The 13,649-nt window shown below is 39.2% G+C and overlaps 1 protein-coding gene across 1 annotated transcript; it reads right to left on the bottom strand.

Annotated features, from left to right (window-relative positions):
- Nucleotides 1-9,921: 9,921 nt before the first annotated feature.
- On the bottom strand, nucleotides 9,922-11,420 carry LOC149836731 (aspartic proteinase nepenthesin-1-like). The gene is made up of 2 exons (XM_090007902.1): nucleotides 10,372-11,420; nucleotides 9,922-10,249 (listed from the first exon to the last, which is right to left on the bottom strand). Exons 1-2 carry the CDS (start codon nucleotides 11,418-11,420, stop codon nucleotides 9,922-9,924), a joined length of 1,377 nt encoding a protein of 458 aa, XP_089864028.1.
- Between the last annotated feature and the right edge of the window lie 2,229 nt (nucleotides 11,421-13,649).

Here is a 13,649-nt window from a genome sequence, read left to right as displayed (position 1 = left end):
CAAACCTGGAGCCAATACATTGAGTTTTTCTGGGTGGATTCGAGTCTGTACTGCCTTGATGTAACTCGATCCTGGACTCGAAACCCATACATGGTTTTCAGGTGGATCGGGTCAGACACTGACCTCGCTAGAGTGAGTCTAGGACCCAGACCCATTTTGGGTTCTCGGGTGGATCAGATCCATGTCCGACCCGATCGAAATTGGTTGGACCCATTTTGGGTTTTTTGGGTGGATCGGGTCTGAGTCTAACCCAAAACCATTTTGATTTTTGAGTGGATCGGGCCAGGGTTTATGGGTCAGATCAGGTTCAAAACCATACCCTATTAACTCATCTTGGAACAAAACTAGTTTTGAAACTGATTCAGTCTTTCTAAAACCAATTCAGTCCTTCTAGAAACCGATTATAGGGTTTCTAGAACAGGTTCAGGCATTCTTGAACCGGTTCAGGCATCCTGAAAATGGGTTCGGTGGTTTATAGGATCGATTCATACATCCTGAGACCTTCTGGGACCGGTTCAAGGATTTTTCAAACCGGTTAAGAATCTTTAAGGACTCGTTGAGGCCATTTTTAGACCCAATCCCGGATATTACTTATAAATGCATGTCTTTATCATAACTCTCTTACTTTTTTGGTGACTTTAGCATGATATTTGGTATCTTTCATGTTAATTTGAGTTATCCATGCTTTTTTAAGTATGAGATTATAAAACACTATTTTTGTGTTGTAACATGCCTTGCAAATACTTGTGGTAAAAGATCTCGATCAACTCACTCTTGCAATCACTAAGGTGATCTGAGTTGTGTTGGTTGAGGGTTCTTTTGATCGTGCTGAGATTGATATTCATTATTACGATTGTGTGTGATTTTATGAAACAATGATTCTACCTAAAGGAAGGTCATTGTGTTTCAATTTCACACAGAATGTAATAATAGGTATGTACACCAGCCCACGAAGCATATTCGTATCCAAAGGTAGAATGCTGAATTGCATCTGGTTACATGATCTACTAGTTTCACCAATTAAAGTCAATTCTTTGTGAATTGAGGAGGCGAAACAACTCAGCGTATTATTGTTTTAACTAAAGTGAGAGGATAATGACACTATTATGCTTGCCTTAGAAAATATGAACAATAAAGGGTCTCATGTTTGCCTTTTCTATACGAATCTTATATGAACATTTATTTGACTTTAAGAACCGACAAACCTCTCATTCATACAAAGGATAACACAACCGACCAGAAGGTTGACTATGAAAAGTGAGAGCGATCAAATAGGTTTAGCCTATTGATTTTGCAATTATGAGTAGCTAAGAATATTCAAGACATCATCCTCCATTACAGGACAATAAAGGAACTTCTAAAAGCCATTGAGGCTCAATTCGTCAGTTCTAATAAAGCTAGGGTCATTTATTGCTCTATACAAGACTTCATCTCATGCCATATGGATTAAAAACTTTATTTGAGGTCTTGGTATTGTGAAATCTATTGAAAGGCCACTGAAGATCTTTTATGATAATGATGCTGAAGTGTCTTTTTCTAATAACAACAAGAGTTTCACTTCATGTAGACACATGGAGTTAAAATACTTTGTTGTTAAATAAAGAATTGATAATCATTTTAGTGTGTATTAATATAATCGATGCAAAGATACAATCGGTACAAAAAAATTTACTGTCGATCCTCTTACTAAAGAGCTAGCATCAAGATTATATTTCTAATATGTAATGAGGATGGGTCTATTTGATTCTTTATGATGTATGACAATACATTATGTTTATATGTGATCATATTTATGAAATTAAATTGATTCTTTATGGTTTTGTGCATTGTTGATTCTGTGTAAAGTGTCTCTTGCTTTGAAGAGAGAATAATAGAATAACAATATTAAAATAACCAATATAATTGGTTAGAGACCAACCAATTCATAAAGATATTCTTAACATGCTAGATACTTAAAATGAATAATATTGTAGTACATGAAAATATGACATTTTGTATAGAGATATCCATCTCCATGACTCGTATGATTCATTCTTGTAATACAAGATATCATGTAAACCCACATGAAAATTGAATTGAGATAACAATGAAAGAACCTCGATAATGTGTTTTTTCATGTCAATGGTTCAAGTGGAAGAATGTTGAAATTTTAGATCGGATCATATCCAACTTAGATGTGACCCGTATTGACATGAGCATATCAAAGGACAACATATTAGAGGCCTTTTTGTTTTGGGGGTTAGAGGTCTCATAACTGTCCATGCATACTCATTATGGACCTCCTACTAGATCTCACTATAAATAGGAGACCCACGGTAGTGTAATGAGTACTACATGAGTAATACCTATTTCTCTCATTCTCTGGGGTTCGAAGGTCCTGCTCACCTCTCGACCTAATAGCCTGGGCTCATCTATGATGTTGATTGACTGAGGAGAACACCGACCATCCACCTCAACTGAAGCCTTGTTCGGATCGTCTATGGTCACTTCTGGTAAGTAGCTCTTCCCGATCCATTTCATCTAACAAGTCCATCTACGAAATCAGATCAAACTTGAATTCCACGATAGGGCCCCAGAACCGGTTTGAACTGCATTCTTGTGACGATAGTTCTATTGAAAACATGTGCTATTTACTTATTTTCATGTGTAAAGGCAAAATATGTCGGGTTATAAAAGAGAAAATTTTGCAAGGAAATCCCACAAGGAAAAAATTAAAATGAATTCATGATCGAGAACCTCTTATAAAATTAGAAGCATTATTTTCTAATAACTAAAAATGAGAAATAAAAAAGATTCTTTATTTTTCTTAGTTTTATCAAATATGTAAAGCATTTTAATTTGGATCTTATTGGACCATGGTTCCCCCTCCTCTCCTTTCCATTCCCTTTGTTTTTTAATTTTGATCTACATCAATTTTAAATAAAATAAAAAAATTCACCCAAAATCATTGTCACTAGAAGTGTCCCCTAAGGTGTGTTCCTTCCTCAATTCTCAACTCGATTCCTTCTTGCTTCATAGTCTCTTTTTAAACATTTTGTCCTCAATTCCTAAGATATATATATATATTATTCTAGGAAAATGAAAACCTACCCAATAAAAAACCTCTCAAACCTACCAAATAAGAAACATTTACAATTTTTTTAGTATTTTTTTTTTTTGAAATTCTGACCTTACATGTGTTCAGCATGATTGATTTACTAGAAATCAACACTTGGATCATGCATTTTGGATAGAAAAAATGGTATTTGGAGCCTTGAAAATTTATAAATTGTAGGCCATTGATTTTTGAAACCTTATAAAAACATATCCATGCATCTTAATCAAATGCTCCAAGAACTGATTCCTATAAAAACAAGTGCATAGATCGCATCTTTAAGGTCAGAATTTTGAAAAAATACTGAAAATAGGATAAATGTTTTTTATTTTGTAGGATTTGAAGGTTTTTCTATTGAGTGGGTTTTTATTCCCCTATTATTCTAGAACAAACTTACATGTTTGTTTTATATCGCTTCCTAATAATCTTGGCCGAGTTTCTATTCACTTCCATAATTGCTCCACAATCATGTTTTAAACATTCACTTCCCTCCTTCCATTTCATGCATTGCTTCTCGTATCCATTTAGCATCTTGATAACTATGCCCAAGGTTAAGCTAAACTCCTTAGAGAAATAACATTATTTGTTTAATGGTGGAAAAGTTTGTCATTGAAAATCACCCTCGAATCAATCCATGAAATAAAACTTTTTTTTTTGAAAGCCAAGCTGGGGTTAGGCAGACCCTGACCACTACCAGTTACAAAACAATACCATTGGGTTTTGAACCTGCAACGTCCCAACACAAGGTGACGTGCACTAGCTGCTCCTACCAGACAAGCGGAGCCTCTGTTGGTAATACATGAAATAAAACTTACCAAAATATTTCACAGGAAATTGCTAATAAAAATATAATATTGCATTAAAACACGGCCTATTCATTTTTCAACTTCGAAAGCCAAGACTTACAGAGGTCCCCACCAACCCATTTTTTCTACTTCTAATAGAATATTGTGTTTTTATTAAATTTCTTTTAAAAAATATCGTGATATCTTGCCACAACAAACCTAGGGGTGGCAAAATCTGACACGACCCGCCAACACCACCAGTCAACCCGCTTCTTAGCCTGGTTCGGGTTTGGCTTAAACGGGTTCATGTCATAAACAGGTCGACCCGCCTAACCCGTTTATTAAACGGGTCGGGTTCATGTTAGGGGTATGCCAACCCGCCAACCCGGCTGACCCGTTTAATAAACGGGTTAGGTGGGCGGGTCAACCCGTTTACCTGAACCCGATCGCCAACCCATTTACCCAACCCGCCCGTTTACCCGAACCCGATCCGCCAACCCGTTTACCCGACCTCGACCCGCTTGCCAACCTGTTTACACGTTTACCCAAACCCGCCCGCCAACCTGTTTACCCAACCCCGACCCGTTTATTAAACGGGTTAACGGTGTCGTGTCGGGTTACCCGTTTAATAAATGGGTCGGGTTCGAGTTTGCCACAACTGACCCGTTTAATAAACGGGTCGGGTTCGTGTTGAGGTATGCTGACCAGCCAACCCGTCGACATGACCCGCCAACCCCTAAGATTCAAACTCAAACAAGATCAACTTTCCTACAGTCCAGACGATAATTCATGGCTCCAGGTAAGGGTGTCAATGGGTCGGGTTTGACTTAAACCCGACCCTTACCAAACCCTATAGGGTCAGGGCTTGGTGATAAATAAGAAGGCCCTATTAGAATCAGGGTCAGACTTGAAGGGTCCGATTAATATATGGAGCTGGGTATGGTTTGTGAAATTTCATACTAGACCCGGGCCTGACCCGAGTTCCGATTAAGATCCGCAAATTTTCAATGCCCCAGGTCTGGTTCATGTTATCTTTATAGGATGTGGGTATGGTTTATCTTATGGTGGGTCTGATTAGACCTGGGTTTGAGCCTGGTACCATCATCTCAAATCAGGTTTGGGTCTGGTTTTACCTGGGTCCGAACCAAACCCGACCCGACCCGACCCGAACCCGATCCATTGACACCCCTAGCTCCAGAGAACCTGAAAATAACATGTTAAAAATGCTTTATTTTCGCATTTGTCATATGGAATGATAGTTGTGGCAATTCTTGCACAACCAAACGGTACTTGGCGAGTCGTTTTCTGGTTTGACTCGTTTGAGTCCAGCAATCTCAGATAGAATCGGCCCAATTTTGAGCAATTCCTAGAAAAAATGGAGCTATTTTCATTGACCCCCATTTCAGTATTTTACGGGAATTGGTCGATTTTTGTTAAAATCGGTCTGAATCGGCTGATTCAGATCTAATCAGCTCTTTACCAATTTTCTGAAGTGGCTGATTCGACCCCCCTCCAAAAAACACTGATTTTGGGTCCAATTGAAGGATTCTGTCCAAATCAGTTTGAATAGGTTCCCTAATAAAAAAGAAAAAAGAAAAAGCTCGCCCCAAGCATAGGACTGTCAACGGGTTTGGTTTATATTGGATACCCAATCTAATGGGAACCCAAATTTGGGGGTATGGGCATGAAAAGTGCCAACCTTAAAAATATCCCGGTTGACTCAAACCCAATCCAAGCAATATGCTGGTCCTGTTTGGGTCATGATTTTTGCCAGGTACTTGAACCCACCCTGCTCTTTTGCCGACTAGGGATGAAAGTGGATCGGGGAAAATGGGGCCCGCCCTGCCTCGCCCCATTTGGATCGGGGATGAAGGACATGAAACGGGGGTGGAGACCTTGTCCCTTGCCCCCTGCCCCCGCCCCGGTCCACTGCCATCCCTATATCCGACCTGACCTAAGTATTTTATGTATATTTTTAATAAATATAAAAATTTTAAATTATGTGGGTTTGGTTTTGAAATTTTATTCTTGTGACCTGATAAAACCGGAAGGAACCGGAATCCGATTATTAGCTATATGGGAAAGCCTGGGTCATCCCTGACCCAGCCTTGAGCCGACCCGTTGACAGCCCTACCGAAGCCTACTTCACCCCGTCTCCTACTCGCCCTGCCTTTTGGTGCCATCTGCAGCCGTCCTGTGCCAAACTGAGCCCCTCCCCCATCGCCGAATCGAATCCCTCCGGTGCCCTCGTGGCCAGTAATTCTCTCTCTCTCTCTCTCTCATGTTTTATCTCTTCAATTGGCCAGAAAAGAGCCGCCGGGGGCAATTTTCCTGCCACCCCCTTCTCTCTCAATATATATATACACACATCGGCTGATTTCATATTCTTCCTTTTTTTTTTATTTATAACCCTAAGAATTTCATATTCCTCCTTAAATTCATTTTTTTAAATTCTTATGCATTAATCCCTCTTTTGCTAAAAATAAAGATCTAAAACATTTGCATTTATTTAAAAAATCTGTTTTTTTAACGAATCAATTCGATTCTTTGATATTTTTTTAAGAAACCGATTCACCTAGTGAACTGATTTTAACACTGCTCGAACCTATTTTGGCATCTCCACGGTTTCCACGTTGCCATCTCTCTCTCTCTCATATTTTTGATAAGGGGAGAAGGTGAAACGGAGAAGATGGAGCTCACATTGACGAGACCAGACGATTGGCATCTTCATCTCCGATATGGGGATCTCCTTCAGGCCGTCCTTCCTCACAGGTGAAATGAAGAACGCATTTTTTTTTTGGTTTTAAATGCCCTCTTTTCTATCACCAATATAGGTTTTCATATTTTTCTGATTATTCAAGGGTGGACATTTGGGTTTGGGACCCGGTTTGACACTAATGAGGCAATTAGTGAGATTCAGTGAAGTAGGGGTTATAAGTAACCCCCCTATCCTCCACTATACATATGAGGCTTGGCACCTATAGCCTGTGTCCTAGTAATTCTTATTTGGGTTTAGCGTCTTGTTGACCATCGACTTGAAGGCTTGAGCTCATCGTGGGCATTGATAGGCTCAGGAAAATGCCGAGCACCCGCATGTCGCATTGACCATGGTGTCTACCTGTATTTGTTGATTTTGCATTCCAGTTTCAATTCTATAATATACGCCAACATTGGGTTATGGGCCCACTAATCCTTCATTAGTGTCAAACCGGGTCATACTAAGGGTTGGAGCTAAACCCAATAGTTTTTTCGTATTTCTAGGTGGGTTCATGATGCATAAACTAATTTTGATGAAATCACATTAAAAATATTCATAATTTATGCCTAAAATATTACGCATAACTTAAATAACATAAAACACATGTATTAGACATACATAAGTCATGCTTCCTTAACAATGAAAACTTATAAAGCATGAAAAATAACAAAAACATACTTTTACGAGTAAAACCCAAAGTTCACAAGCTGGAACCGGTCTAAAACAGTCATGAACCGGTCATCTAAAGGTCTGAATCAGTTCTGAAACTTATAAATCGATCCAAAACATAAACAAAAGCTCATAAAATCTTATAACCGAATGAGAAGATCCTTATTCTTTTACGGATTCATGAAAACAGGGTCTCTACATCTCGAAACCGATGAAAACCGATAAAAACTGGTCAAATATAGCTCCAAACCGGTCCTAGAAGGTGTCGTATCAGTTCAGGTGTAAATAGTAAATAGTCCCCTTTTTTGATCTGATCCGATCCAATCCAGACCCAGATCCAATTCCAATGGGTTCCGAGTTGGATGTTCCCAGTCCAGATCCAATCTAGATCCACACCCATAATGATCGGGTCCCAGATTGGATCCAATGATCCATACCAGATCCAAATCTAGATTCGATCCGTAATAGGACCCGAGTCGGGTCCCGAAACCATACCCGGTCCAGACCCAGATTCAGATCTCGACTCGATCAATCCGCATCAGACCAGACCCAGATCCATTTGGGTTCCGGGTCTGGGTCAAATCCGAACAATGGGTCGATGATCAGATCAGACCCGATTGTATCAGATATGGACCCATTTGGGGTTCGAGTCTGGTCTGATGCAGATAGATCGGGTCGTGATCCAGATCCATGTTTGGTCTGGATCTGGTCCAGATCCAACCAGATCTGGGTCTAGATCGAGTATGGTTTTTAGACCCGACCCGGGTCCTGTTATGAACCAGATTTGGATCCAAATTGGGTTTGGATCATTGGATCCAATTCAGGACCCAGTCATTATGGGTCTGGATTCGGATCAGAGACATCCAACCTGAGATCCATTGGAATTAGATTTGGGTCCGGATTGGATCAGATCAGATCCGAAAAGGGTTTGTTTACTATTTACACCTGAACCAGTTGTATGACCGATACTGCACCTTTCGGGACAGGTTTAAAGCCATATTAGATCGATTCTTTTCGGTTTTTCATCAGTTTCGAGATGTAGAGACTCTGATTTCATGAATCCGTGAAAGAACAAGGATCTTCTCATTCGGTTATAGGGTTTTATAAGCTTTTGTTCATGCTTTGGATCAGTTCATAAGTTTCATTTCAGACCGGTTCTAGCTTATGAACCTCAGATTTTACCCGTAAGAGTATGTTTTTGTTATTTTTCATGCTTTATAAATGTTTATTGTTAAAGAAGCATGACTTATGCATGTCTAATACATGTGTTTTATGTTATTTAAGTTATGCATAATGTTTTAAGCATGAATTATGACTAAATTCATGACATTTTTAATGTGTTTTCATCAAAATTAGTTTATGCATATAAGTTGAAGCATGGACCCGTATTTTGATAATATAATGCATATTTTGTCATGAATATACATGCATTATCATGTGTGCATGGGTATGCTCCATAATACGAATATATTTTCGGTAAATGATTTTCATTGACTGACTCATGCAATCACCAAAGTGATTTGAGTTGTGTTGTGTTGATTGAGGATTCTTTGAACCATATTAAGATTTGATATTACGATTGTGTGTTACTTTATGAAACAACGATTTTATCTAAAGGTAGGTCATTTTGTTTCAAATTCACACAGAGTGTAATAGTAGATGTGTATATAAGCTCTTGAAGTATGTTTTTACCCAAAGGTATAATGTTGAATTGACTCTGGTTACATGATCTGCTAGTTTCACCAATTGAAGTTAATTCTTTGTGAATTGTGAAGACAAAACAACTCAGTATTATCGTTTCTACCAAAGTTTAACGATAATGACTCAAATATGCTTGTCTTAGAAATTATGAATACTAAGGGGTCTCACATTTAACTTTTTAATATGAATCTCGTATAGAGCGATTAATTTCTCACTCATACAGAGAATAAAACAATCGCTCTGAAGTCTGTCTATGAGAAGTGAGAGTGCTCAAATAATCTTAGCATGTTGCTTTTGCAATTACGAGTGACTAAGAATATTCGATGTGTCATCTCTCATTGCAGAACAATGAAGAAATTTCTGAAATCCATTGAGACAAAAATTATTGATTTTAGTTCTTGTATGAATTATCTTGGATTTAGTTCTTGTATGAATCATTTGTGAGAACTCTGTAATTCTTTTGTGCACGATTTTGAACATAAATTTGGCATTGATAGAGACTCAAACTCTATGCTTCCTTCAAATGTACCTCATTTAGTCTTGCTCGGATGCAAATCATAAGTGTGTTCAACTGTTGAGAGAGAGAGAGAGAGAGAGAGAGAGAGAGAGAGAGAGAGAGAGAGAGAGAGAGAGAGATGTTATTAAATGCCGAAAGGAAAATACTGGGATTAGTACAAATACATGTGCTTGCTGAAACTCCAATTGAATGAACAACTTCCACTCTTTATTTTTGTTTTTTAAAGGATAAAAATCACTTGATCTGTAAAATCAGTACAAGAGGTCTGCAGGAATGATGATGAGGTATCACCCTGCTACAAAACTAGCGAATAAAAATACTTCCACTCTTTCAAAAAAATAAAAGTCCCATTCATGGAGCTTCCAAGCAAACAGAAGAGGGTTATAGAAAGCTTGGTTCACAGTTTACCACATTCTGCAGGTGTGAAAGTGATGAGGTTGTTGCCAAGGTCGTAAAGGACGTGGAAGTTGGCCAACATGACGCCTCCAATTATTGAAACTATGGGCACCGTTGATGGCACCAACACTGAGCAAGTCAAGCCAGTATCTGGATCGCGGACGAAATATTGGCTTCTGGAAACATCAAGATCACCACCCTCAAAATGAAAGGTAACATTAGGGATGGGCGCTGATTCTGGCAATGATTGGTAGCAGAGATCAAGCCCCGCCTTTGAGGAATCAGCAACCGGTAAACCGATAGCCTTCACGAGTGCATCCCTCACTCGCCTATCACAAGTAAAACTCCATATTAAGTACGCATTAGTTGCAAGTTTTGTTCAATGAACATGGGTTTAGGTACCCCATTACCCCAAATTAGAGCAAGAAATTAAAGTGAGACAATTTCTTACATGTAAGCGGGTGGTACTATATTGGTAAGCGTTGAGCCTGAGTCGATGATGGTACCACCTACTGCTACTCCATAAGACTCGCCCCGGAAATAACCACTGGGTATCAGGAGACGCTTCCCTCCGACACTGATATCCTTCAAGTTCACTAAATAAGAATCCTTGAAGAGCGGGTTAACTACCAGCGGCGTCGTTGTCGAGGCGTCTGAGCTGGCACTGTGGCCCAACACGAGTCGACTCGATTTGTAAACAGAGTCATTAAACAAAGTGAAGCAATAGGAGAATCGGTTATCGATTAACGACCCAAGTTGAGAGACGAGTGACATCGGGCTCCGATCTAGCCCAACTATGCCAGCACCCTCATCGAAACCTTGGTTGTGATTGCCGCAGCCGAACCCAATATTCTTAAACGATACGGTTCGATTCCCCGTGCCCAAGGTGAACGTCTCTAAGGCAAGGTATCCTTGGGAAGTAGCTGGAGTCTCATATTCAAGCCTGTAGTTGCATCCACCAGTAGAATTATCCAATGTAGTTACACGCGAAGTTAGGGAGGCACAAAGAGGATTGGAGTATAGCATCCTCGAAAAGGAGGAGGAATTTGACGGGCTAAATATTGGTTCTCTGTTGGAGCAATTGATGCATGGATCGCATTGTGTCCATACAAGAGGACTACCAGTATCAACCATGGCGGAGAAGGAGCGTGGGGGTGTTCCAATAGCTAGATTCATTAAGTACTCACCGACTCCGGCCTCGACCGAAACTTCGACATCATCATCACCTTGTGCCTGATGTTTACCATGCCGGATTTTCTCATGCAGCTTCCGAAGCCGATGTTTCTCTCGGCTAGCTGCTCTGTGTAATCGCTCCAAGTGGGTAAAACTGCGGTGTGCATCGACATGAATCAACTCTACATGAATGTCGAGGGAGGCCGTCGACGTCGTCATGTCAGCGGCGGCAAAGGTGGTGGTTGAGTATGATAGGAGAAGATGAGCGGTGAGCACAATGAGGAGGAAGAAGGACGATAGGTGGTGAGATGGTGGTGCAATTGCCATGTTGGTAGTATTGAGTGTATGAACCATGTTAGTGATGCTAAATTGTGGAATATTTATAAGCAGAGAAGGTTGTTAATTAAGAGGGAAATTGTAACTGAACATCCATTAATGTTGTGCTGGCACACCAGCTATCCATCTATTCACGTAATCTAAGATGGGGTTTTCATGGTTGGAACTAACAGCTGTTTCTTCAGTCTATTACTAGCATTGGAGCGCATGTCTTGTTAAGGGTTACATGCGGTTGGAAGTAACAGCTGTTCGGCAAATGAGCAAGACTAAGGCAAGGGTTACCATGTGGTTCAGTTCGGACCGACCCGAAAGACCCATTTTTGCATGGGTTCGCCCTGTTTTTGTGTACGTCTACAACCAGTTAATTTGGGCCAAATATATGTGAGGGCCTTTCTCTTTTTTACGTGAAAATTTTGTCGACTATTTAAATGAATTGGGTTCACCAAATAATCAAGCATGTATCCATTATAATTTCTCATTTCTAACGGTCTAACTGGGTCGGGTATCCCGATGTCCCGAACCGATTCAGTGGACCCATGGGTTAAGGTCGTGTTCAAAGTATATATGCGCTCGTAATGAAAACGGGTTGGGTTTTCGGTATTGCAAATAAAGTCTTGAAACCGTTCCCGCTTTTTACACACATGACTCAAAATGCATGGTTCTCCATATTGTAAAACCAAACCCATCGACCTCAGCCTGACCCCATTGTGTACCCAAACCCATCTTATGCTTGAACCGACCCGAACCTGAACCTGCTCCCTACCTGAACCCGAACCTATTAGGTACCCAAGCCAGTTTTTTATGCGAACCGACCTAAACCGAACCCAAACCTACGATACATTTTGAATATGATGACTTTTTATTTCAACTTTAAATGATTGGTTGTTGTGAAAATATTTTTGGCATTATTTAGAATAGTTAATAAACTTCTTATTTGTTAGCTTATAATTTTCTTTTTGAATACAGTTGATTCTAATTTACTTATTTTTTTATTGGCAGTTATTTATTTGTATCTAAAATATCAATCATATCAAGACCCGAGCTGAAACTTGAACCTTTTAATACCCAAACCGATCATATCTGAACCTGTGAAGACACAAACCGATGATACATGAAGCCGTTAACACATATGGGTCTATTTTTTTTTCAGCCATACCAAGACCTGAACCTGACCCAAATCAAAATGGGTCAATTAAAGAGCCGACCAAATTATAAAGGACCAACTAGATACCTGAACCCATTAACCCATACTTGTCCACAATTTTTAGTCATACCCAAACCCGAATTAGATTTGGGTCCTACTTTTAGACCCGATTCAGAATTGAGTCCGATAAGACCTTAATCTAAACTATCCAGTTACCACCCTAGTCAGCTTAGCGTATTGACACATATTTTCTAATTTAAAGAAGTGATTACTAAGAGTGGTTGTTGAACAAAGTAATAACGGAAGTTCAATGTTAATGGAGACAGAATCTAGAAATAACAAGCTTAAAATATATATCAACAAGCATGTTATGATTCAAAACAGTGTAATTTAGATCATGTCCATGTGATTAATTTGGGCCGTTTAGCTAGCAATGCAAATGCATAACATCTCCATTTCTAATTATCACACCAATGCCATATCCATACTTGTATACCCAAATAAGCACGACTTTTTTTTACCTTATTTAGGTTCATATTTGTTTCATATATTAAATTACATTCTCGGCATTCTTGTCAACGACTGAAAATGTTTATCCTACATAGGCATTTTGAATAACTATTTCTTGAGCTAAGGATAGGGATAGGGATAGGGATTGGGTTAGGAGAGAGAAAAAATGCATAAAATTAATGTTTTAATATTATTTTAATGGTTTTAACATGTGTCACGTTCTGATTGACACAAAATATTGTTTGGAAAACGACTGTACTGTACGAGAAAAATGATACATTTTTTAAAATGCCCAACAATTTATTAAATCTGCAGAATGAATAATAACACAAGTTCTTAATTTTTTCTTGCTAATTTTTTACCTCACATGTTAGAATTTTTTTATTTTTGCACATCATGATGCTAAAATAATACACCAATGAAACTCGTCAACAAAATCGCATCGAAGGTTGCAATATTGCAAAATCGCATTGAAGGTTCCGATATTACAAAATCGCAGCAGAGGTTGTGACATTTCGATGACGTTCAGGTGAATATTCCAGTGGGTAGTGACTGTGAAAATCCCT

The sequence above is a fragment of the Nuphar pumila genome, chromosome 5 (assembly GCF_984573655.1).
Source record: "Nuphar pumila chromosome 5, dmNupPumi1.hap1.1, whole genome shotgun sequence".
In the NCBI taxonomy this organism is placed as follows: Eukaryota; Viridiplantae; Streptophyta; class Magnoliopsida; order Nymphaeales; family Nymphaeaceae; genus Nuphar; species Nuphar pumila.
Note: the sequence above shows the minus strand (reverse complement) of the source record. Positions and strands in the feature narration are given on the sequence as shown.